This window comes from Haliotis rubra, unplaced genomic scaffold, assembly GCF_003918875.1.
Source record: "Haliotis rubra isolate DU_JTF1 unplaced genomic scaffold, ASM391887v1 Scf132, whole genome shotgun sequence".
NCBI classification, from domain to species: domain Eukaryota; kingdom Metazoa; phylum Mollusca; class Gastropoda; order Lepetellida; family Haliotidae; genus Haliotis; species Haliotis rubra.
The window spans coordinates 1,599,716-1,620,381 of NW_025765248.1; the positions used below are offsets into that span (position 1 = coordinate 1,599,716).

Here is a 20,666-nt window from a genome sequence, read left to right on the forward strand (position 1 = left end):
ACTCAAAGTAACCCACCAGATCTGTATTATTCAACTCTGATGATAGTAATTGGGTACTGAGGGCCTATTTTGATCTGGGGCAGTATGGTAACCTAGTGGTTAAAGCGTTTCTCGTCACGCTGAAGATCTAGGTTAGATTTCCCAACATGGGCACAATGTGTGAAACCCATTCCTGGTTTCCCCCGCCGTGATATTGCTGAAATATTGCTGAGCGGCATAGAACCATACTGACTATTCTGATCTGTGAGTGAGTAGGGTTTTACAATATTCCATCAATATCACATCAGGGGCACTAGAAATGTACTTCATACATTGTACCCATGTTTGGAATCGAAACGCTTCAATCGGTAGCCCACAGCCGATATGTGATGTTTATGTTGTCGTCTAAACAAGACAGCATGTTTATTGAGGGACCTGTTTCTGTTTTATGATGAAGGTGTGGTCGTGTTGTTTTACTCCTATTGTTTACTTTATTATAAGTAAGATACTTTGTGGGGCCTGGTATAGCATGAGACACTCTATATTATCATCACTGTTTTCCATTTGTAATATCTCTAGGGCGAGGCTCATAGTTTTGAATCTTTTATCAACTCGTGTTTATAAATGCTACTCAATGGAAGATAAGGACCACTTGATTCTTACATATTAGTAACATTCTGTCAAGCCAAGTTCACAATAGCATTGTGAAAGAATAATGGCATGGTAGATTAACTATAGTCATATTGAAGAATCAGGTGGTCCTTGACTTCTGTTGTGTAGTATATGATATATTTTACTAAAAACAGGGTGAGTAGTGTTAGTAGCGTTCATTTTGTACTAGTATAAGATGAACACATCATCAGTTTGGGAATACCTACTCTCAGTGAGATTCTGGAGTTTCTACCTCTAAGATACCTGGGATGTTGTTAAGGTGTACATTTTATGGTTATATGTGAATGTTGTTTCATCTTCAGTATCACTGCTACATTAGTGGGACCTTTAGGTATTAGGGTAGTGAGTACCTGTTCCACCTTGGAATCCCCAAACTAAGACAAACATTTGGTAGTGAGGACCTGTTCCACACTGGAATCCCCAAACTGAGACAAACATTGGGTAGTGAGTACCTGTTCCACCTTGGAATCCCCAAACTGAGACAAACATTGGGTAGTGAGTACCTGTTCCACCCTGGAATCCCCAAACTGAGACAAACATTGGGTAGTGGGTACCTGTTCCACCCTGGAATCCCCAAACTGAGACAAACATTGGGTAGTGAGTACCTGTTCCACCCTGGAATCCCCAAACTGAGACAAACATTGGGTAGTGGGTACCTGTTCCACCCTGGAATCCCCAAACTGAGACAAACATTGGGCAGTGAGTACCTGTTCCTCCCTGGAATCCCCAAGCTGAGACAAACATTGAGCAGTGAGTACCTGTTCCTCCCTGGAATCCCCAAGCTGAGACAAACATTGGGTAGTGAAGACCTGTTCCTCCCTGGAATCCCCAAACTGAGACAAACTTTGGGTAGTGAGTACCTGTTCCACCCTGGAATCCCCAAACTGAGACAAACATTGGGCAGTGAAGACCTGTTCCTCCCTGGAATCCCCAAACTGAGACAAACATTGGGTAGTGAGTACCTGTTCCACCCTGGAATCCCCAAACTGAGACAAACTTTGGGTAGTGAGTACCTGTTCCACCCTGGAATCCCCAAACTGAGACAAACATTGGGCAGTGAAGACCTGTTCCTCCCTGGAATCCCCAAACTGAGACAAACTTTGGGTAGTGAGTACCTGTTCCACCCTGGAATCCCCAATCTGAGACAAACATTGGGTAGTGAAGACCTGTTCCTCCCTGGAATCCCCAAACTGAGACAAACTTTGGGTAGTGAGTACCTGTTCCACCCTGGAATCCCCAAACTGAGACAAACATTGGGCAGTGAGTACCTGTTCCACCCTGGAGTCCCCAAACTGAGACAAACATTGGGTAGTGGGTACCTGTTCCACCCTGGAATCCCCAAACTGAGACAAACATTGGGTAGTGAAGACCTGTTCCTCCCTGGAATCCCCAATCTGAGACAAACATTGGGTAGTGGGTACCTGTTCCACCCTGGAGTCCCCAAACTGAGACAAACATTGGGTAGTGGGTACCTGTTCCACCCTGGAGTCCCCAAACTGAGACAAACATTGGGTAGTGAAGACCTGTTCCACCCTGGAATCCCCAATCTGAGACAAACATTGGGTAGTGAGTACCTGTTCCACCCTGGAATCCCCAAACTGAGACAAACATTGGGCAGTGAGTACCTGTTCCACCCTGGAATCCTCAAACTGAGACAAACATTGGGCAGTGAGTGGTCACACATTGGCCCTGACCCTAAGTAAATGAACATTCATGCCAGTTTCTTCCTTAATGACATATTACCAACATTTACCAGGATGTATGCCAAACCTAGCCTGTTAACTCCCTGCTGGAGATCCAAGATATTATTTTATCCATACTGAAAACTTCAAAGTGTGTGCATGTCATGCAGATGTGTTTGTTTCTTTAATATTCTATTGATTCATTGATAAATTGGGCCCCCAAAATAGTGCTGTGGTTCTGGTTAATTTCATTGGAGGATATTTCTTTTCCTTTCTTCTATCTGTCTTGTTTCTTTGAAAAATGATGTAAAGTCAGCAGTTGTTTTATGGTGGTGTATATTTTCATGCTTGTTCTTTCTTGCCAGGAAAAGTGAGAATCACTGAAAGAAATTTTGGGTTGGCACCTTTGTTTTGGGTAGTTGGATCATCGGAACCACATCATTATTTTTGCCTAATACTAATCACTGTTGTATTATAGAGACTGATCTTGGAATGCCAATTCTGTGATTAATTAATAAATTACTTATATTGTATGCAATCATGGTTTTGAACACGGATATTCATTCCTAATGATGTGGAACATTTGTCAAGTGTTTTACTGATAGAACTTGTAACTATTGGAAGAAGCAAATAAATGTAATATCAGTGGTTATGAAAATAGTTTCTGGAACATTTTCATGAGTGATAAAGACTGGAGATTCTTCTTACATTCTCTGAAACAACGGTTGGAATGAGATTTTAGCTGTTTGTGAATGTTGACCAATATGAAGACTGTGAGTGCTGTCTGTTCCAGGCGTCGGGCATGCCGATGAGATCTGACCTGATGTACGACATGAAGGATGTCTGGTCAGAAATACAAGCTGTGGTAGGTGTCCATAAGTAACTAGGGGTGAAATGGTACGCTCTTACCACGGTACGGTACGTATTACGGTACAAGGCCTTCGGTTCAGTCCGTTTCGTTTCGGTGTATGAGTACTTACTTCCGGGAAAATAGCAGCCGCCTAGCAAAATATTCGATTTCTAGACATTTTAGAAAAGGTTTTAGAAGGTTAATAAATGATGGTACGAAAACCGAAAATATCGAATTTTTGGATTGCATTATGGTATACCGAACCGAAGGCAAAATACTGCGGTTCTACTAATACCGCAATATGTATATCCGCTTTCACCCTATAAGTGGTGCAAGTTAGTAACAGGGGAGACACTTTAGAAGATCCCTCCGCTTTTGGGGCATTAACATTCAACTTTACGTTTTTCTAAATGATAATGAGTAATAAATTAAATATTTATATTGTTATGTAATTCTCCAGAATGGATTGGTGTATATGACAGCTGTGTTTTTCAGCTGCAAGTGCTTCTGAGCCAGTATCTGGACGTGCGGAACTCCCTGTCAAACAGACAGCAGGTGCCGAGCGGCTTCGATGAACCCAGCATGGATATCAGCCAGTACTTCAGCAAGAAGAGACAGGCAAAGCCAAAGAAAGTTAGTTTTGTCTCCTGGCCACAATCCACAAAACGATCTTAGTGCGATGACGATCGTAATACAGTGTCAAAATATGGGAGTTAGGATCACCTTAGTGCTAAGATTGTTCTATGAAACAGTTCCCGTGACAGGTTTTTCAAGATTCTTGTTGGTTTTCTTGTCTTATTTTGTTGGCTGAAGTTTTATATACATTTGAAAGTGTTTAAGTTTTACAGACATTCCTTATGTCTGGCTGATAGGAATTGTTTACTTTTTAAGTCATATTTTGAGTGTTGTCCTTACTGGCTGTGAACTGGGAAAATATGACTGTTTCAGATAAGCTTGTTCCGGTTTGATGCGTCACTTCACGCCCTCAGTACTAACAGTTACATCGAGGACAGTCGACAGTTTGATGCTGTGAGTATCACCTGATAATTGATGAAGAGGGGCAATGGGGTAGCCTAGCGGTTACAGTGTTCACTCATTGTGCTGGAGACCCGGGTTCGATTCCCATTTGGGTGATGCCCATTTTTGGTTTTTCCTGCTGTGATATTGCTGGAAAGTGGAATATTGCTAAAAGCGTCATAAACCTCACTCACTCACTCACTGATAAAGAACAGAGAGATTATTGGTAGAATATGTTTTCATATCATGTTTCTGTTCCACATATACCAGTAACATATAAATGAGACAGAAAATTTATGGTTAGTAATCTTTTTGTCTTGCTATTTTTAATGCTAGTTCGAGACATTTTGTTCTGTAACAGTAGTTTCATGTGATTTTGACTTGTGGTTATCTCCCTTTATCCAGGCTGGTTACCTAGGTGACCAGGGTCTGCTAGCAGGACTGAGCAAGCATCAGCTGGTGTGTAAACCTGCAGCCAATAATGTGACGGGTGAGTTGTGCAGCATACCACCATGATATACAAGGGAGGCCACTCTGTTGGTACTGATGGAGGAGTTTGTATCGAGGGTCAGTTATTAGATCATGATCCTCTTAGAAATGTATTGTCTGTGCTCAAGAAAGGCAGCCAAGAAACATCTCATACATCCTCACAAAGATTTAAGCATTATGTCGTTTTGATGACGTAAAATATGGGGGCTTCGGTGGGTGTCTAAAATCCTATGGTCATGGGTTTGAATCCCAAATGATGATTCATGGTTTGTCAGTTCCATACTAATTGTGGGTTTCACAGCCTGTTGTATGCTGATCCCACAATCCTCTGTTCCAGCCATATACAAGCCACTCCGCAGCTTCATCCAGGAGATCGAGAAGGCAATGGAGATGGAGAGCCCGTCGAGGTACGTAGCCATGGCAACCTGTTGTCTCTCGAATCCCAATCCATACACTAGACAACACCTTCAGGTTTCACTTTATGCATGTCGATTCTTTGATAACAAGGTTTCGAGTGAGTGAGTATAGTTTTACACCGCTTTTAGCAATATTCAAGCAATATCACGGCAGGGAACACCAGAAATGGGCTACACACATTGTACCCATGTGGGGATTCAAACCCTGGTCTTCGGCGTGACGAGACAACGCTTTAACCACTAGGCTACCCCACCGCCCCTACAAGGTTTCGGGTGAGTGAGTGAGTGAGTATAGTTTTACACCGCTTTTAGCAATATTCCAGCAATATCACTGCAGGGAACACCAGAAATGGGCTTCACACATTGTACCCATGTGGGGAATCAAACCCGGATCTCTCATCATCACTGGGCTACCCCACCACATCAGCCTGGAGGAGACAAACCAGTGACTGATAGTGTGAGAAATGTCAGCATATTATGATGAGATGCCATCAAAGTTTGCTGAAAAATCACATATCAGACTAGGGGAATACTGTGTTGATTGGGATGAAACATTGAAACCATTGACCTCTTTCAGGACAGGGTAAGGGATACCAGTAGGACTGGTGGTAAGTGAAGAATCCATGTTAAACAATGGCATGATACAGCATTCGAAATAATCAAATATACCGGTTGCTATTGTATTGGGCCAGCAGTTTCAAATATTTGCAGGCCCTTGTGGCCATTTAGTAAATTATCTGTTTGTTTTTTTCAACTGTATTCTTTCCCATAATTTTTTTCTTTATTAATGTTTGGGAATCATCCACGATCCTTCACGGTAATTTACAGTTTCACTTCCTGGTATTTCAGCGCTTTGTGCATGGGAATGTCAGCACCAGTCTTCAACAAATAAAAACTTCTCTATGCGCCATAAGCTTTGCTAATTGATTTTGTAGAAATAGTGTGAAACTGTGTACAGTGTAGTCTATTTTGGTTTGGCTTCAACAAATTGGGCCTGCAGATTTCATTCAGGGCCTGTAGATTTTGATGCCTGCAGGCGACAGCAGGCCTTGATGGCCAACTGACAAATTAAAGTGTTTCAAACACTGGCATGATATCTTTTTTACAAGCACTGTAAAACAGGCATTTGTCTCAAACAGTGATGGGACGGATGGAAGTGCATGCAAACATCTTGAATGAGAGTGCAAACATCTTGACTGAGACTCTATGCAACCCCCTTCATTGTTTTCCGCCTGAACTATTATAGTTGAAGTACGAGGACACCTGCGTCCGAAAGTGCTTTAACGCTATAATAGTTCAGGGCTTAAAGTGTGCTTTATTACACTATACATGGTGGTAGAGCTTAACTGTATTTCTTTCTAAGATGCCAAATTTAATACTATTTAAGGATAATTACGCATTAATATAAGGCAGAAATGAACGCGACGGTGTCGGTGACCTAAATTAAGAATCCTCGCGACAGGGGCTAACAGGCGTGCTGTTCTATTGATGTGCCTGACCCCAATGCGCTAAGACTAATGTTACCAGAAAAAACAAATGATAACAGTTCGATGACGGTTTACGCTCGATTAAATATCTTCTCTGAATTATTTTAATTACATCTGTCATTAACGTAAACCATACGGGGCAATATGAACGCCGACATTTCTACTACCAACGACGCTTAGATCAGTACATCCAGATGAAGCTGAGTAGTCAAGCCGACATTCCACCGATTGCATTGTGGGAATGTAAACATTGCTAACGCTAACCGTGCCGCTGAAAACTTGTGAGTCGAATTGACACATTTTAACCGTCGTAAAACATAAACGTAATGTTTCCACCAGTGATGTTAGCTGCGTGAAGCAACTGCAAACCAAGAAGCGGGATGCAACGGAGTAGTTTACTGTAGGAGGCCGTACGAGGCGATGACAACTGACATGCATCGTGACGTCGCTTTCATTGTGACGTAATGTAAAATGGTTCGATTACAAGGGGGCACACTAGAATGGCACAGTGACGGGATAACGTCATTCAGTTGTTACGTCATCAAAAAACTATACCTTTATTGTCCCATAATGTTTGTTTTTTTCAATTGTTCTAACCGCTAGGCATCTTAGAATTGCATTCAATACGTGAGTTTGTAAATGTTATGTTGCAGTCTCCAGGAGTTTGTGACTGACTTCGTACAAAATGCATTCCTTGGCCAGGTTCATCAGAAGGTGTCCCAGAGCATCGACGCTGCCACACGAGGTATGTCTATAGTGTAAAACAAACTACCAGAGATATCCCCAATATATCCTGAACAGCTGCTTCTGTAGTGAAACACATTGTGAAAGAGGGTCTGGAAATAATCGGGAAATTTCCTCGAGGTTTTGGTTGTCACCATCTGAGGGGACACTGACAGTGTAGGGAGTTTAAATTTGGTTGTCTGAAGGGACACTGACAGTGTAGGGAGTTTAATTAGGTTTGTGGCTGGGGGAACGTGGTCTTGGACATTTCACTGACTAGAGTGTCAGGATTATTATTCCCCGCCGCGCTTTTAGCGGGGAATATACCTGTTGTATTAGGCTCTGTCCGTCCATCCATCCGTACGGCCGTACGGCCATACGTACGAATTGGAATATCTTAAGAACCATTCACTAGATTGTTTTCATATTTGGTACCTAGGTTCATCACAGTATAAGAAAGGTCCAAGTCAGGTTTGGTGACCTTGACCTTCATTTCAAGGGGGACTTTAACGTTTTACCTGCATGATAAGCTATCTCAAGAACCGTTCACTGGATTTTCTTCATATTCAATACCAAGCTTTATCTAGGGAAGGTGCAGGGCCTTAAAGGCATGTTAAATTGTTAAGATAGTCAGCAAGATATCGCAAAAAATATTCACTGGCTTTTTTTCATATTTGACACCAAGCTTCATCTAGGGAAGGCCCGGGGCCCAGTCAATTTTGGTGACCTTCACATAATTTTCAGGGTCACGACGACACTTTGAAGATTTCAGCTTGTTAACCTGAATTGTCAGCAAGATATTTCAACAACGGTTCACTGGATTTTCTTCATAGACTTTCAAGACTTCCCTTGATTGTTTTTCAATAAGCAATTTCTTTAGTACTATTTGTGCATATTTCATACACTATGACATTCATGTCAAGGTCAAAGTCAGTCTTGAAAACGTGCGTGTTTGAACAACTTAAGAGCAAGATATCAAGAGAGGTTGACTGATCATGTTTTTGTTGACATTTAACTTCATCTTAAACTTTCATTACTTTATAAGTTTTTAAAGTGAAATTCATCAATTGGCAAGGTAAAATTCATCGGTGCGTTTTCACTGCAAACAGACTATAGGTGTGTAAGAAAGACTGGAGCTAAATGCCTAGGCCCTGTTGTACAAAGTATTCCAGGAACTAATGTTGAAACATCTTTTGTTTATCAGTGTATCTTGCGACCCGTGAAGATCCGGGTTAGAATTGATCTTTAGCAACCCATGCTTGTCGTAAGAGGCGACTAACGGGATCGGTGATGAGGCTCGCTGACTTCGTTGATGTATGTCATTGTATACCAACTTTGTAAATCAATGCTCAATCAATAGCTGACACTGGATTGTCTTGTCCAGATTTTCTTGTTTACAGACCACCATCTTATGGCTGGAATATTGCTTAGTATGGTGTGAAGCAACAAACGAAAAAGTATTAATGTATTAGCTTTTCGATATTCTGAGCACTGAAATCACTGTGATGAACGGAAACCCGCGAGAAATCTTGTGTTTATTAGGAATACATGTATGCACCATATCATGACTAAGCTATCAGCATCATCATCATCATCCAAGGTCTGATCGTGTTGCCGACTTTCTCATTACACTCAGTCATTGAGGAGGAGGATGGTCACAAGTGTAAGTGTGGTTGTCATGGAAACCAGACCACCAGTAACTGGCTCATCACCTTTACCACCAGCCCTGTTTGTATCATGTCATGTATCAACGGCCTGTAATGTGATGTCCTTAGCTTGCCCTTGATGTATCTTCATTTCTAGACTTTGTCATATCTCATTTTCCGTCAGTTCCCTTGCAATGGATGTGATATGTTGTTCAGTTCTTTGTTTATGACGACATCCATGTTTCAGGAGCCTGAAAGATTTGCTGGATGTTTTTAGGTTGCTGTTGTCATGGTTACTGTTTATGAATTTTACATGTTATATCTCCTTTGTGTTTTTGCCTTTGCTTATGCACAAGTTTCTAAATATTTGTTTTGTTATATGTTGTTTTTTCTGGGTCAGAATAGGAACTCCATTTCCTATGCATGGCATATTAGATGTCTGTGATAGCGATTAAGTACAGGTTAGGTAATACATTTGTACCAGGCTGATTGTGTGTTATCTTAAACTTGGATCATACTTTCGACTACTTGTGTTTTTTAATTAGATATTGAAATTTTTAGATGCAGGGATATCGCTTGAATATTTCATTACAATGAATGTTCACTCACATATTTAAACATGACACCTGGAAATTTGAGGTGCACAGCATGGAATGTGTTTACTTCACGTGAGTTTGATTCCAAATTAAGAAGTAATATTTGTTGAAATGTTAAACCCAAAATGTGAAGTCACACACATTGCTGTGAGTTTGATGAAATGTTGTTATATACTGATACTGCTCACAATATCAATCATTGGTTTGTCTCATCCAGTCTGGTGCGGTGGGGTAGCCTAGTGGTTAAAGTGTTAGCTCATCATGCCGACGACAAAGGTTTCGATTCCCCACATGGGTACAATGTGTGAAGCCCATTTCTGGTGTCCCCTGTCATGATATTGCTGGAATATTACTAAAAGCGCATAAAACTAAACTCACAGGGCTAGATTTAAGCATTTAGAACTTGCACTGATGCAACCTGAAACTGCTAAATGCAACCTCTTATGTATATCAACTTGTACCCAGTGCATGTTAATATTTTGTGTTCAAAGAACACTTCAGCTCGAAAACAGAATGATGAGGAACTGGCTTGGAGCAGTGACTCTGATTACTTCATGAACATTGACTGAAGGGCGTACTTTACTGTTCATGAAAGTCTAGGAAGTAAGATAAGTAATCTTATCAGACCCAGATTTCTTTTGTTATAATAATGTTCTAAAATGTCTTTACCAAAACTCAAGCCTTATATGAGATTTTATATTGCGCAGCAGGTGAACCTGTTTTTGTTTGGTGCAACAAGATTATTGCCTTACGTTGCACTGGGTGCAAGTAGGTTTCAAGTAGGTTTCATTTCCTTAAGTCGAGCCCTGTATTTGGGATTGCACTTCCTCAGTGAAGTACAGATTCTAGTATTTTGAGATGGGTGGTAGGGTGGGGTGGTTGGGTATTGTGTGTTTGAATCCCACCTTAGAAAGTGGCCTAATGAAGGGTACTCAAAGTAGATGGTCTAGACTACTAGTTGTCAGCCCCAGTGGCTGAATAGGTTAGATCGCAGACTGTGTGGTGTCAACTATGTACCTGACTCTGAGAGTCCAAGATGTGACTCAACCACCCAAAAGAGTAATAGAATCAGTAATCTGTGAAAGTGTAATCCCAGATATTACACCTGTTCCATCTGACCACTTTCTAAATGGCATTGTATTTTCATGTTTGAACATATTGTCCAATACTTAGGGCTGATCATTCTTCAATGCCTGGCTTAACTCTTAACTCTCAGCTAACTGTTGATCATGCTATATCTTTCAGAAGCTTGCCAACTCCATGAGATGAATGCAATGTTTTATTCCAATTCTTTACACAGTTTAACCTATCGATTGCTTGCACAATATTACACTTTGACACATTCTTGTTCGTGGCCATGTTTTGTGCACAGAGTTTCAGTAGTGTGGAACATGTTCTTCAGTACCCCATCCGGGGAGTCCAAGAGTCCAAGAGTCAGCATTAGAATTGACCCTCAGCATAATTGTTGTTAGAAGCGACTGTTGGATCTGGTGGTCAGACTTTGTGTCTTGCTTGATAGTGAGACATCGTACCCAGACTCTGTAGAATGCTGTCTGCAGCATCAGTCACTGGATTGTCTGGTCTAGACTCGAATATTTACAGGCTGCTGTCATGTAGCTGGAATATTGCTGAGTGCGGCATTAAACAACCAATCAACGAACAGACTAAAGTAACCATTGTAACATGAATTTGTTTAAATGGCTCTGGCTCTGGATTTGTTATTATACATCCAAACAAATTTAATTAATTGTTGTATATATTGTAAATTGTAATTGTCAGTATGGGCATGTTGATCTTGAAGGAAAAACATCAGGGTAAATGTCTTCCAGGATGCACTACAATTTGCTCTGCAGAGTTATGTCCCCTTGGCAGGATAGACACAGTAGAAACTTGTAATTAGTGGTTTCAATCCAGGTTTGTCCTGCTTCTATCTGGGTTTGTTAACACCATATGCCCATCCTTGTGGGTCACCAAAGTGTTATAAGACCTGGAGGTTTTCTTCCCACATAACACTGCCACCCTTTGATATAATCGACAATCTGTTCAGTATGCACGTTTTTACTAGTGATGATTGTTTGTCTGCTCCAGAGCCAATTATTAAACAAATAGCAAAACATAGTAACTGGTGTTAGTTGTTTAAGGTAATATGTCCTGTTCCACAAAACAATCTCAAAGCTACGATGATTATAAGCTTTATGCCAGTATGAGAGCTATGGTCACCTTCATGCCTAGTGGATCACTTTGTGGAATCCCCACAGGTCAATGTGTGAAGCCCATTTCTCACTCAGTACTAATGGGACTATACTCAGGCAGTCAGTCAGTAACTATCTTGGAATAGGTCTCACTGGTACAGGTTCCATGCATCCATGCATGCTGATGTGTTCAAATAACAGAAACAAGATGGCTACTAAAGGATGCTTGATGTTAAGTTCCCACCTGCATTACATGATACTGAAAGGTGGTCAAACATGGAGAATGGATTTTTTACTTCCAGGTTTTGATGCTCTGCGGAATGTCATTGATGATAAGGTCCGACGGGAACTTGGTGTGCCACGCCCACTTTTACAGGTAATTTTACTGTTTGTAGTTACTGCTACTTCTGTGATGATTTACGGCCTCCGTGGGTGTAGTGGGGGTAGCATAGTGACATTTAAAGCTTGTTGGTAGCCTGGCTTTCGGCGTCAAGGACTGGCTGAAGACCTGAGTGGGGGTTCGATTCCACACGGGTACAATGGGCTGTGAAGCAGCCAGTCTGGGCTTGTTAGCCCGCATGTACATATACACTCTCATAGCTGGAATATTTCTCAAACCGCGGGTAAAACTAAATTCACTCACTGACTCTGTGTTGATTTTGTAATGAGGATGTGGTTGTCGAATGATCATGTTAATCTGTAACCATAACGATATTAGAACTAGAGGAAAAGACTTACCTACCAAATTTGAATGTCTGTTACTCTGTCGTATGATATGCATTTGTATACACAGTTAGATATATGGACAGAAAATATGTTTCAATCAGACAGAATAATTACATTTGAATTTGTCATTTACCAACTTGCATTCCGAAAAAACAACTGCACTAGCTCTTCACTTTGGACAAAGTTACTGAATAATGTTCAAACTTAGCATTCCAGAAAAGTTCAACTGCAGCCCATTTCTGGTGTCCCCGCCCTGAGCTCTTCACTTTGGACAGACAGGCAGGTGTTACTGAATTATGATGTCTGTTGATTGCAAGATGTTAGTCAGTCAATCAGTCTTGTTAAAGTATCACACAAGTCTTTCAACTGCCAGTGGTTTTAGTTCCTCAAGACGTGAACAGGGTCAGTTCTGATGTGACAGATGATGCCTTATAAAACGTCCATACCGGCTGGCCAGCTAACAAACAGTTGTCAAAGTATTTCATGTGAATGTTCTTCTCTACTCCAGAGCACCGTGACAGTCGACCGTAACATTCAAGATCTGCAGGAGCTGATGCATGATCTGCCAGACTATGCAGACCAGTTCCTCAACATGATCTGCAACGTTCTCTGTGACTACCGCGATAAGTGCCACTCTGCCTACAGAGGTAAACTTGAATGATGCCTTCTTAACAACAACAGTGTTAGTGTCAATGTTAGATTCAGTCCTGTACTGGTTCACAGCTCTGCCATAACAATTAGGGCTGTAACGATGCATTGAACTATCGATGGATTGCAATTGTTGAGTCTCCGATAGCAATTACTGTAAATCATGAAATTAATGCATCACGAATTTAATGCGAGTGCGAGGGTCTAGTCTAAAATGCGTCACGAAATTAATGCGAGCTCAGGAATCTGATGATAAAATGTGACACCCTGAATCTTTGATGTTGTTCATTTTCTTTTACAATTGTTATTTACCAAATTGTTACATAATTTGCCGATGAATAAGTTCAATGGATATAAGTTCAATATGCCAACACATATCACAATATATCGCAATTCGAAAATTTTGGCGATACCCAACCCTAGTTATAACTGATTGTGTGGTATAACTGGTGTTATGGTATAAGTGATTATATTGTATTCTATTATATTGTACTGATGGTACTGTATTACTGCAGATATTGTTCAGCATGGATCTGATGAGAAACGAGTGATCAGTGCCCAGTGGGCAAAGGATGAAGACATCAGCAGGTTCCTCAGGTGAGACTTTACTGTATCTCTCGACTCAGTAATGCTGCCATTTTCCATGAGTGTTTTGTAACTATTCAGGGCCATGGTCCACTTTCACAAAGTCATCTTAGTGTTATGACTGTCTGATCATGTTTATGTTAAGTAAGGGAGTTATGATTGTTGTAGATTGTTGCTAATACACAGACATGCTGCTGCAATTAATCTAAGACTGATTTCCTCCACACCAGGTCTCTGCCAAGCTGGAGGACTCTTCAGCCCGGGGAGGGACAGGAGCTGGACCGTACGATGTGCTCGGAGGAGGAGATGCGTGCTCTCAACTCAAAGGAAGCGGTCATCTTGATACGGAACTTATCCTCAGACGAGACCTTGATTCCTCAGCAGGAGATCATAACTGATGTCACTCAGATGAGGACTGTGGCCAATGTACATGAGAGTCTGGTGAGTTGAGGTCTGGTAGGCGATATGTCAGTGTATTCATCAGCAGGAGGTCATCACTGTACATGAGAGTCTGGTGAGTTGAGGTCTGGTAGGCGATATGTGAGTGTATTCATCAGCAGGAGGTCATCACTGTACATGAGAGTCTGGTGAGTTGAGGTCTGGTAGGTGATATGTGAGTGTATTCATCAGCAGGAGGTCATCACTGTACATGAGAGTCTGGTGAGTTGAGGTCTGGTAGGCGATATGTGAATGTATACGTCAGCAGGAGGTCATCACTGTACAAGAGAGTCTGGTGAGTTGAGGTCTGGTAGGTGATATGTGAGCGTATACTTTAGCAGGAGGTCATCACTGTACATGAGAGTCTGGTGAGTTGAGGTCTGGTAGAATGATATGTGACGTGCATACATCAGCAGGAGGTCATCACTGTACATGAGAGTCTGGTGAGTTGAGGTCTGGTAGGTGATATGTGATATACTTAGCAGGAGGTCATCACTGTACATGAGAGTCTGGTGAGTTGAGGTCTGGTAGGTGATATGTGAGCGTATACATCAGCAGGAGGTCATCACTGTACATGAGAGTCTGGTGAGTTGAGGTCTGGGAGGTGATATGTGAGCGTAAACATCAGCAGGAGGTCATCACTGTACATGAGAGTCTGGTGAGTTGAGGTCTGGTAGGTGATATGTGAGTGTATTCATCAGCAGGAGGTCATCACTGTACATGAGAGTCTGGTGAGTTAAGGTCTGGGAGGTGATATGTGAGCCGATACGCCAGCAGGAGGTCATCACTGTACACTTGAGAACCTGGTTAAGTGAGGTCTGGGAGGATATATGTGTGATACATCAGCAGGAGGTCATCACTGTACATGAGAGTCTGGTGAGTTGAGGTCTGGTAGGTGATATGTGAGTGTATACATCAGCAGGAGGTCATCACTGTACATGAGAGTCTGGTGAGTTGAGGTCTGGGAGGTGATATGTGAGTGTATACATCAGCAGGAGGTCATCACTGTACATGAGAGTCTGGTGAGCTACGGTCTGGGAGCTGATATGTGAGTGTATACATCAGCAGGAGGTCATCACTGTACAAGAGAGTCTGGTGAGTCGAGGTCTGGTAGGTGATATGTGAGTGTATACATCAGCAGGAGGTCATCACTGTACATGAGAGTCTGGTGAGTTAAGGTCTGGTAGGCGATATGTGAGCGTATACATCAGCAGGAGGTCATCACTGTACATGAGAGTCTGGTGAGTTAAGGTCTGGAAGGTGATGTGTGAGTGTATACATCAGCAGGAGGTCATCACTGTACATGAGAGTCTGGTGAGTCGAGATCTGGGAGGTGATATGTGAGTGTATTCCCTAGTAGAAGGTCATCACTGTACATGAGAGTCTGGTGAGTCGAGGTCTGGGAGGCGATATGTGAGCGTATACGTCAGCAGGAGGTCATCACTGTACACGAGAGCCTGGTTAATTGAGGTCTGGGAGGTGATATGTGAGTGTATTCATCAGCAGGAGGTCATCACTGTACATGAGAGTCTGGTGAGTTGAGGTCTGGTAGGCGATATGTCAGTGTATTCATCAGCAGGAGGTCATCACTGTACATGAGAGTCTGGTGAGTTGAGGTCTGGTAGGTGATATGTGAGTGTATTCATCAGCAGGAGGTCATCACTGTACATGAGAGTCTGGTGAGTTGAGGTCTGGTAGGTGATATGTGAGTGTATTCATCAGCAGGAGGTCATCACTGTACATGAGAGCCTGGTGAGTTGAGGTCTGGTAGGCGATATGTGAGTGTATACGTCAGCAGGATGTCATCACTGTACAAGAGAGTCTGGCGAGTTGAGGTCTGGAAGGTGATATGTGAGCGTATACTTTAGGAGGAGGTCATCACTGTACATGAGAGTCTGGTGAGTTGAGGTCTGGTAGGCGATATGTGAGCGTATACGTCAGCAGGAGGTCATCACTGTACACGAGAGCCTGGTTAATTGAGGTCTGGGAGGTGATATGTCAGTGTATTCATCAGCAGGAGGTCATCACTGTACATGAGAGTCTGGTGAGTTGAGGTCTGGTAGGCGATATGTCAGTGTATTCATCAGCAGGAGGTCATCACTGTACATGAGAGTCTGGTGAGTTGAGGTCTGGTAGGTGATATGTGAGTGTATTCATCAGCAGGAGGTCATCACTGTACATGAGAGTCTGGTGAGTTGAGGTCTGGTAGGTGATATGTGAGTGTATTCATCAGCAGGAGGTCATCACTGTACATGAGAGTCTGGTGAGTTGAGGTCTGGTAGGTGATATGTGAGTGTATACATCGTCAGCAGGATGTCATCACTGTACAAGAGAGTCTGGTGAGTTGAGGTCTGGTAGGTGATATGTGAGCGTATACTTTAGGAGGAGGTCATCACTGTACATGAGAGTATGGTGAGTTGAGGTCTGGTAGGCGATATGTGAGCGTATACATCAGCAGGAGGTCATCACTGTACATGAGAGTCTGGTGAGTTGAGGTCTGGGAGGTGATATGTGAGCGTAAACATCAGCAGGAGGTCATCACTGTACATGAGAGTCTGGTGAGTTGAGGTCTGGTAGGCGATATGTCAGTGTATTCATCAGCAGGAGGTCATCACTGTACATGAGAGTCTGGTGAGTTAAGGTCTGGTAGGTGATATGTGTGAGGTGTATACATCAGCAGGAGGTCATCACTGTACATGAGAGTCTGGTGAGTTAAGGTCTGGAAGGCGATATGTGAGCGTATACGTCAGCAGGAGGTCATCACTGTACACGAGAGCCTGGTTAATTGAGGTCTGGGAGGTGATATGTGAGCGTATACATCAGCAGGAGGTCATCACTGTACATGAGAGTCTGGTGAGTCGAGGTCTGGGAGGTGATATGTGAGTGTATTCCCTAGTAGAAGGTCATCACTGTACATGAGAGTCTGGTGAGTCGAGGTCTGGGAGGCTATATGTGAGTGTATTCCCTAGTAGGAAGTCATCACTGTACATGAGAGTCTGGTGAGTCGAGGTCTGGGAGGCTATATGTGAGTGTATTCCCTAGTAGGAGGTCATCACTGTACATGAGAGTCTGGTGAGTTGAGGTCTGGGAGGTGATATGAGTGTATTCCCTAGTAGGAGGTCATCACTGTACATGAGAGTCTGGTGAGTCGAGGTCTGGGAGGCTATATGTGAGTGTATTCCCTAGTAGGAGGTCATCATTGTACATGAGAGTCTGGTGAGTCCGAGGTCTGGAGGCTATATGTGAGTGTATTCCCTAGTAGGGAGGTCATCACTGTACATGAGAGTCCTGGTGAGTTGAGGTCTGGGAGATGATATGAGTGTATTCCCTAGTAGGAGGTCATCACTGTACACATGCAGTCTGGTGAGTCGAGGAGGTCTGGGAGGTGATATGTGAGTGTATTCCCTAGTAGGAAGTCATCACTGTACATGAGAGTCTGGTGAGTCAGAGGTCTGGGAGGCTATATGTGAGAGTGTATTCCCTTGTAGGAGGTCATCACTGTACATGAGAGTCTGGTGAGTCGGAGGTCTGGGAGGCTATATGTGAGTGTATTCCCTAGTAGGAGGTCATCACTGTACATGACAGTCTGGTGAGTTAAGGTCTGGGAGGTGATACGTGAGCGTATACATCAGCAGGAGGTCATCACTGTACATGAGAGTCTGGTGAGTTGAGGTCTGGGAGGTTATATGTGAGCGTATACATCAGCAGGAGGTCATCACTGTACATGAGAGTCTGGTGAGTCGAGGTCTGGGAGGTGATATGTGAGTGTATTCCCTAGTAGAAGGTCATCACTGTACATGAGAGTCTGGTGAGTCGAGGTCTGGGAGGCTATATGTGAGTGTATTCCCTAGTAGGAAGTCATCACTGTACATGAGAGTCTGGTGAGTTGAGGTCTGGGAGGTGATATGTGAGTGTATTCCCTAGTAGGAGGTCATCACTGTACATGAGAGTCTGGTGAGTCGAGGTCTGGGAGGCTATATGTGAGTGTATTCCCTAGTAGGAGGTCATCACTGTACATGAGAGTCTGGTGAGTCGAGGTCTGGGAGGCTATATGTGAGTGTATTCCTAGTAGGAGGTCATCACTGTACATGAGAGTCTGGTGAGTTAAGGTCTGGGAGGTGATATGTGAGCGTATACATCAGCAGGAGGTCATCACTGTACATGAGAGTCTGGTGAGTCGAGGTCTGGGAGGTGATATGTGAGTGTATTCCCTAGTAGGAGGTCATCACTGTACATGAGAGTCTGGTGAGTCGAGGTCTGGGAGGCTATATGTGAGTGTATTCCCTAGTAGGAGGTCATCACTGTACATGAGAGTCTGGTGAGTTAAGGTCTGGGAGGTGATACGTGAGCGTATACATCAGCAGGAGGTCATCACTGTACATGAGAGTCTGGTGAGTTGAGGTCTGGGAGGTGATATGTGAGTGTATTCCCTAGTAGGAAGTCATCACTGTACATGAGAGTCTGGTGAGTCGAGGTCTGGGAGGCTATATGTGAGTGTATTCCCTAGTAGGAGGTCATCACTGTACATGAGAGTCTGGTGAGTTAAGGTCTGGGAGGTGATACGTGAGCGTATACATCAGCAGGAGGTCATCACTGTACATGAGAGTCTGGTGAGTTGAGGTCTGGGAGGTGATATGTGAGTGTATTCCCTAGTAGGAAGTCATCACTGTACATGAGAGTCTGGTGAGTCGAGGTCTGGGAGGCTATATGTGAGTGTATTCCCTAGTAGGAGGTCATCACTGTACATGAGAGTCTGGTGAGTCGAGGTCTGGGAGGCTATATGTGAGTGTATTCCCTAGTAGGAGGTCATCACTGTACATGAGAGTCTGGTGAGTCGAGGTCTGGGAGGCTATATGTGAGTGTATTCCCTAGTAGGAGGTCATCACTGTACATGAGAGTCTGGGAGAGTCGAGGTCTGGGAGGCTATATGTGAGTGTATTCCCTAGTAGGAGGTCATCACTGTACATGAGAGTCTGGTGAGTCAGAGGTCTGGGAGGCTATATGTGAGTGTATTCCCTAGTAGGAGGTCATCACTGTACATGAGAGTCTGGTGAGTGAGTTGAGTCTGGGAGGCTATATGTGAGTGTATTCCTAGTAGGAGGTCATCACTGTACATGAGAGTCTGGTGAGTCGAGGTCTGGGAGGTATATATGTGAGTGTATTCCCTAGTAGGAGGTCATCACTGTACATGAGAGTCTGGTGAGTGAGGTCTGGGAGGCTGATATGTGAGTGTATTCCTAGTAGGAGGTCATCACTGTACATGAGAGTCTGGTGAGTCTGAGGTCTGGGAGGCTATATGTGAGTGTATTCCTAGTAGGAGGTCATCACTGTACATGAGAGTCTGGTGAGTCGAGGTCTGGGAGGCTATATGTGAGTGTATTCCCTAGTAGGAAGTCATCACTGTACATGAGAGTCTGGTGAGTCGAGGTCTGGGAGGCTATATGTGAGTGTATTCCCTAGTAGGAGGTCATCACTGTACATGAGAGTCTGGTGAGTCGAGGTCTGGGAGGCTATATGTGAGTGTATTCCCTAGTAGGAGGTCATCACTGTACATGAGAGTCTGGTGAGTTGAGGTCTGGGAGGCTATATGTGAGTGTATTCCCTAGTAGGAGGTCATCACTGTACATGAGAGTCTGGTGAGTCGAGGTCTGGGAGGCTATATGTGAGTGTATTCCCTAGTAGGAGGTCATCACTGTACATGAGAGTCTGGTGAGTTGAGGTCTGGGAGGTGATATGTGAGTGTATACATCAGCAGGAGGTCATCACTGTACATGAGAGTCTGGTGAGTTGAGGTCTGGGAGGTGATATGTGAGTGTATTCCTAGTAGGAGGTCATCACTGTACATGAGAGTCTGGTGAGTCGAGGTCTGGGGAGGTATATATGTGAGTGTATTCCCTAGTAGGAGGTCATCACTGTACATGAGAGTCTGGTGAGTTAAGGTCTGGGAGGTGATATGTGAGTGTATATACATCAGCAGGAGGTCATCACTGTACATGAGAGTCTGGTGAGTTGAGGTCTGGGAGGTGATATGTGAGTGTATTCCCCAGCAGGAGAGTCATCACTGTACATGAGAGTCTGGTGAGTTGAGGTCTGGGAGGCTATATGTGAGTGTATTCCATCAGCAGGAGGTCATCACTGTACATGAGAGTCTGGTGAGTTAAGGTCTGGGAGGTGATATGTGAGCGTATACATCAGCAGGAGGTCATCACTGTACATGAGAGTCTGGTGAGTTGAGGTCTGGGAGGTGATATGTGAGTGTATACATCAGCAGGAGGTCATCACTGTACATGAGAGTCTGGTGAGTTGAGGTCTGGGAGGTGATATGTGAGTGTATTCCTAGCAAGGGAGGTCATCACTGTACATGAGAGTCTGGTGAGTTGAGGTCTGGGAGGCTATATATGTGAGTGTATTCCCTAGTAGGAGGTCATCACTGTACATGAGAGTCTGGTGAGTTGAGGTCTGGGAGGTGATATGTGAGTGTATTCCCTAGTAGGAGGTCATCACTGTACATGAGAGTCTG

The 20,666-nt window shown here is 43.4% G+C and overlaps 1 protein-coding gene across 1 annotated transcript in view; it reads left to right on the top strand.

The window, feature by feature from the left end:
- The window catches only part of LOC124267564 (exocyst complex component 4-like), a 43,636-nt gene that overhangs the window by 18,501 nt on the left and 4,469 nt on the right, over window positions 1-20,666 (top strand). The window contains 11 exon segments of the mRNA XM_046702511.1: window positions 3,127-3,198; window positions 3,679-3,816; window positions 4,132-4,212; window positions 4,606-4,690; window positions 5,027-5,096; window positions 7,246-7,337; window positions 8,916-8,978; window positions 12,052-12,125; window positions 12,984-13,122; window positions 13,639-13,720; window positions 13,939-14,149. Of these exon segments, the coding sequence (XP_046558467.1) occupies window positions 3,127-3,198; window positions 3,679-3,816; window positions 4,132-4,212; window positions 4,606-4,690; window positions 5,027-5,096; window positions 7,246-7,337; window positions 8,916-8,978; window positions 12,052-12,125; window positions 12,984-13,122; window positions 13,639-13,720; window positions 13,939-14,149 (1,107 nt within the window).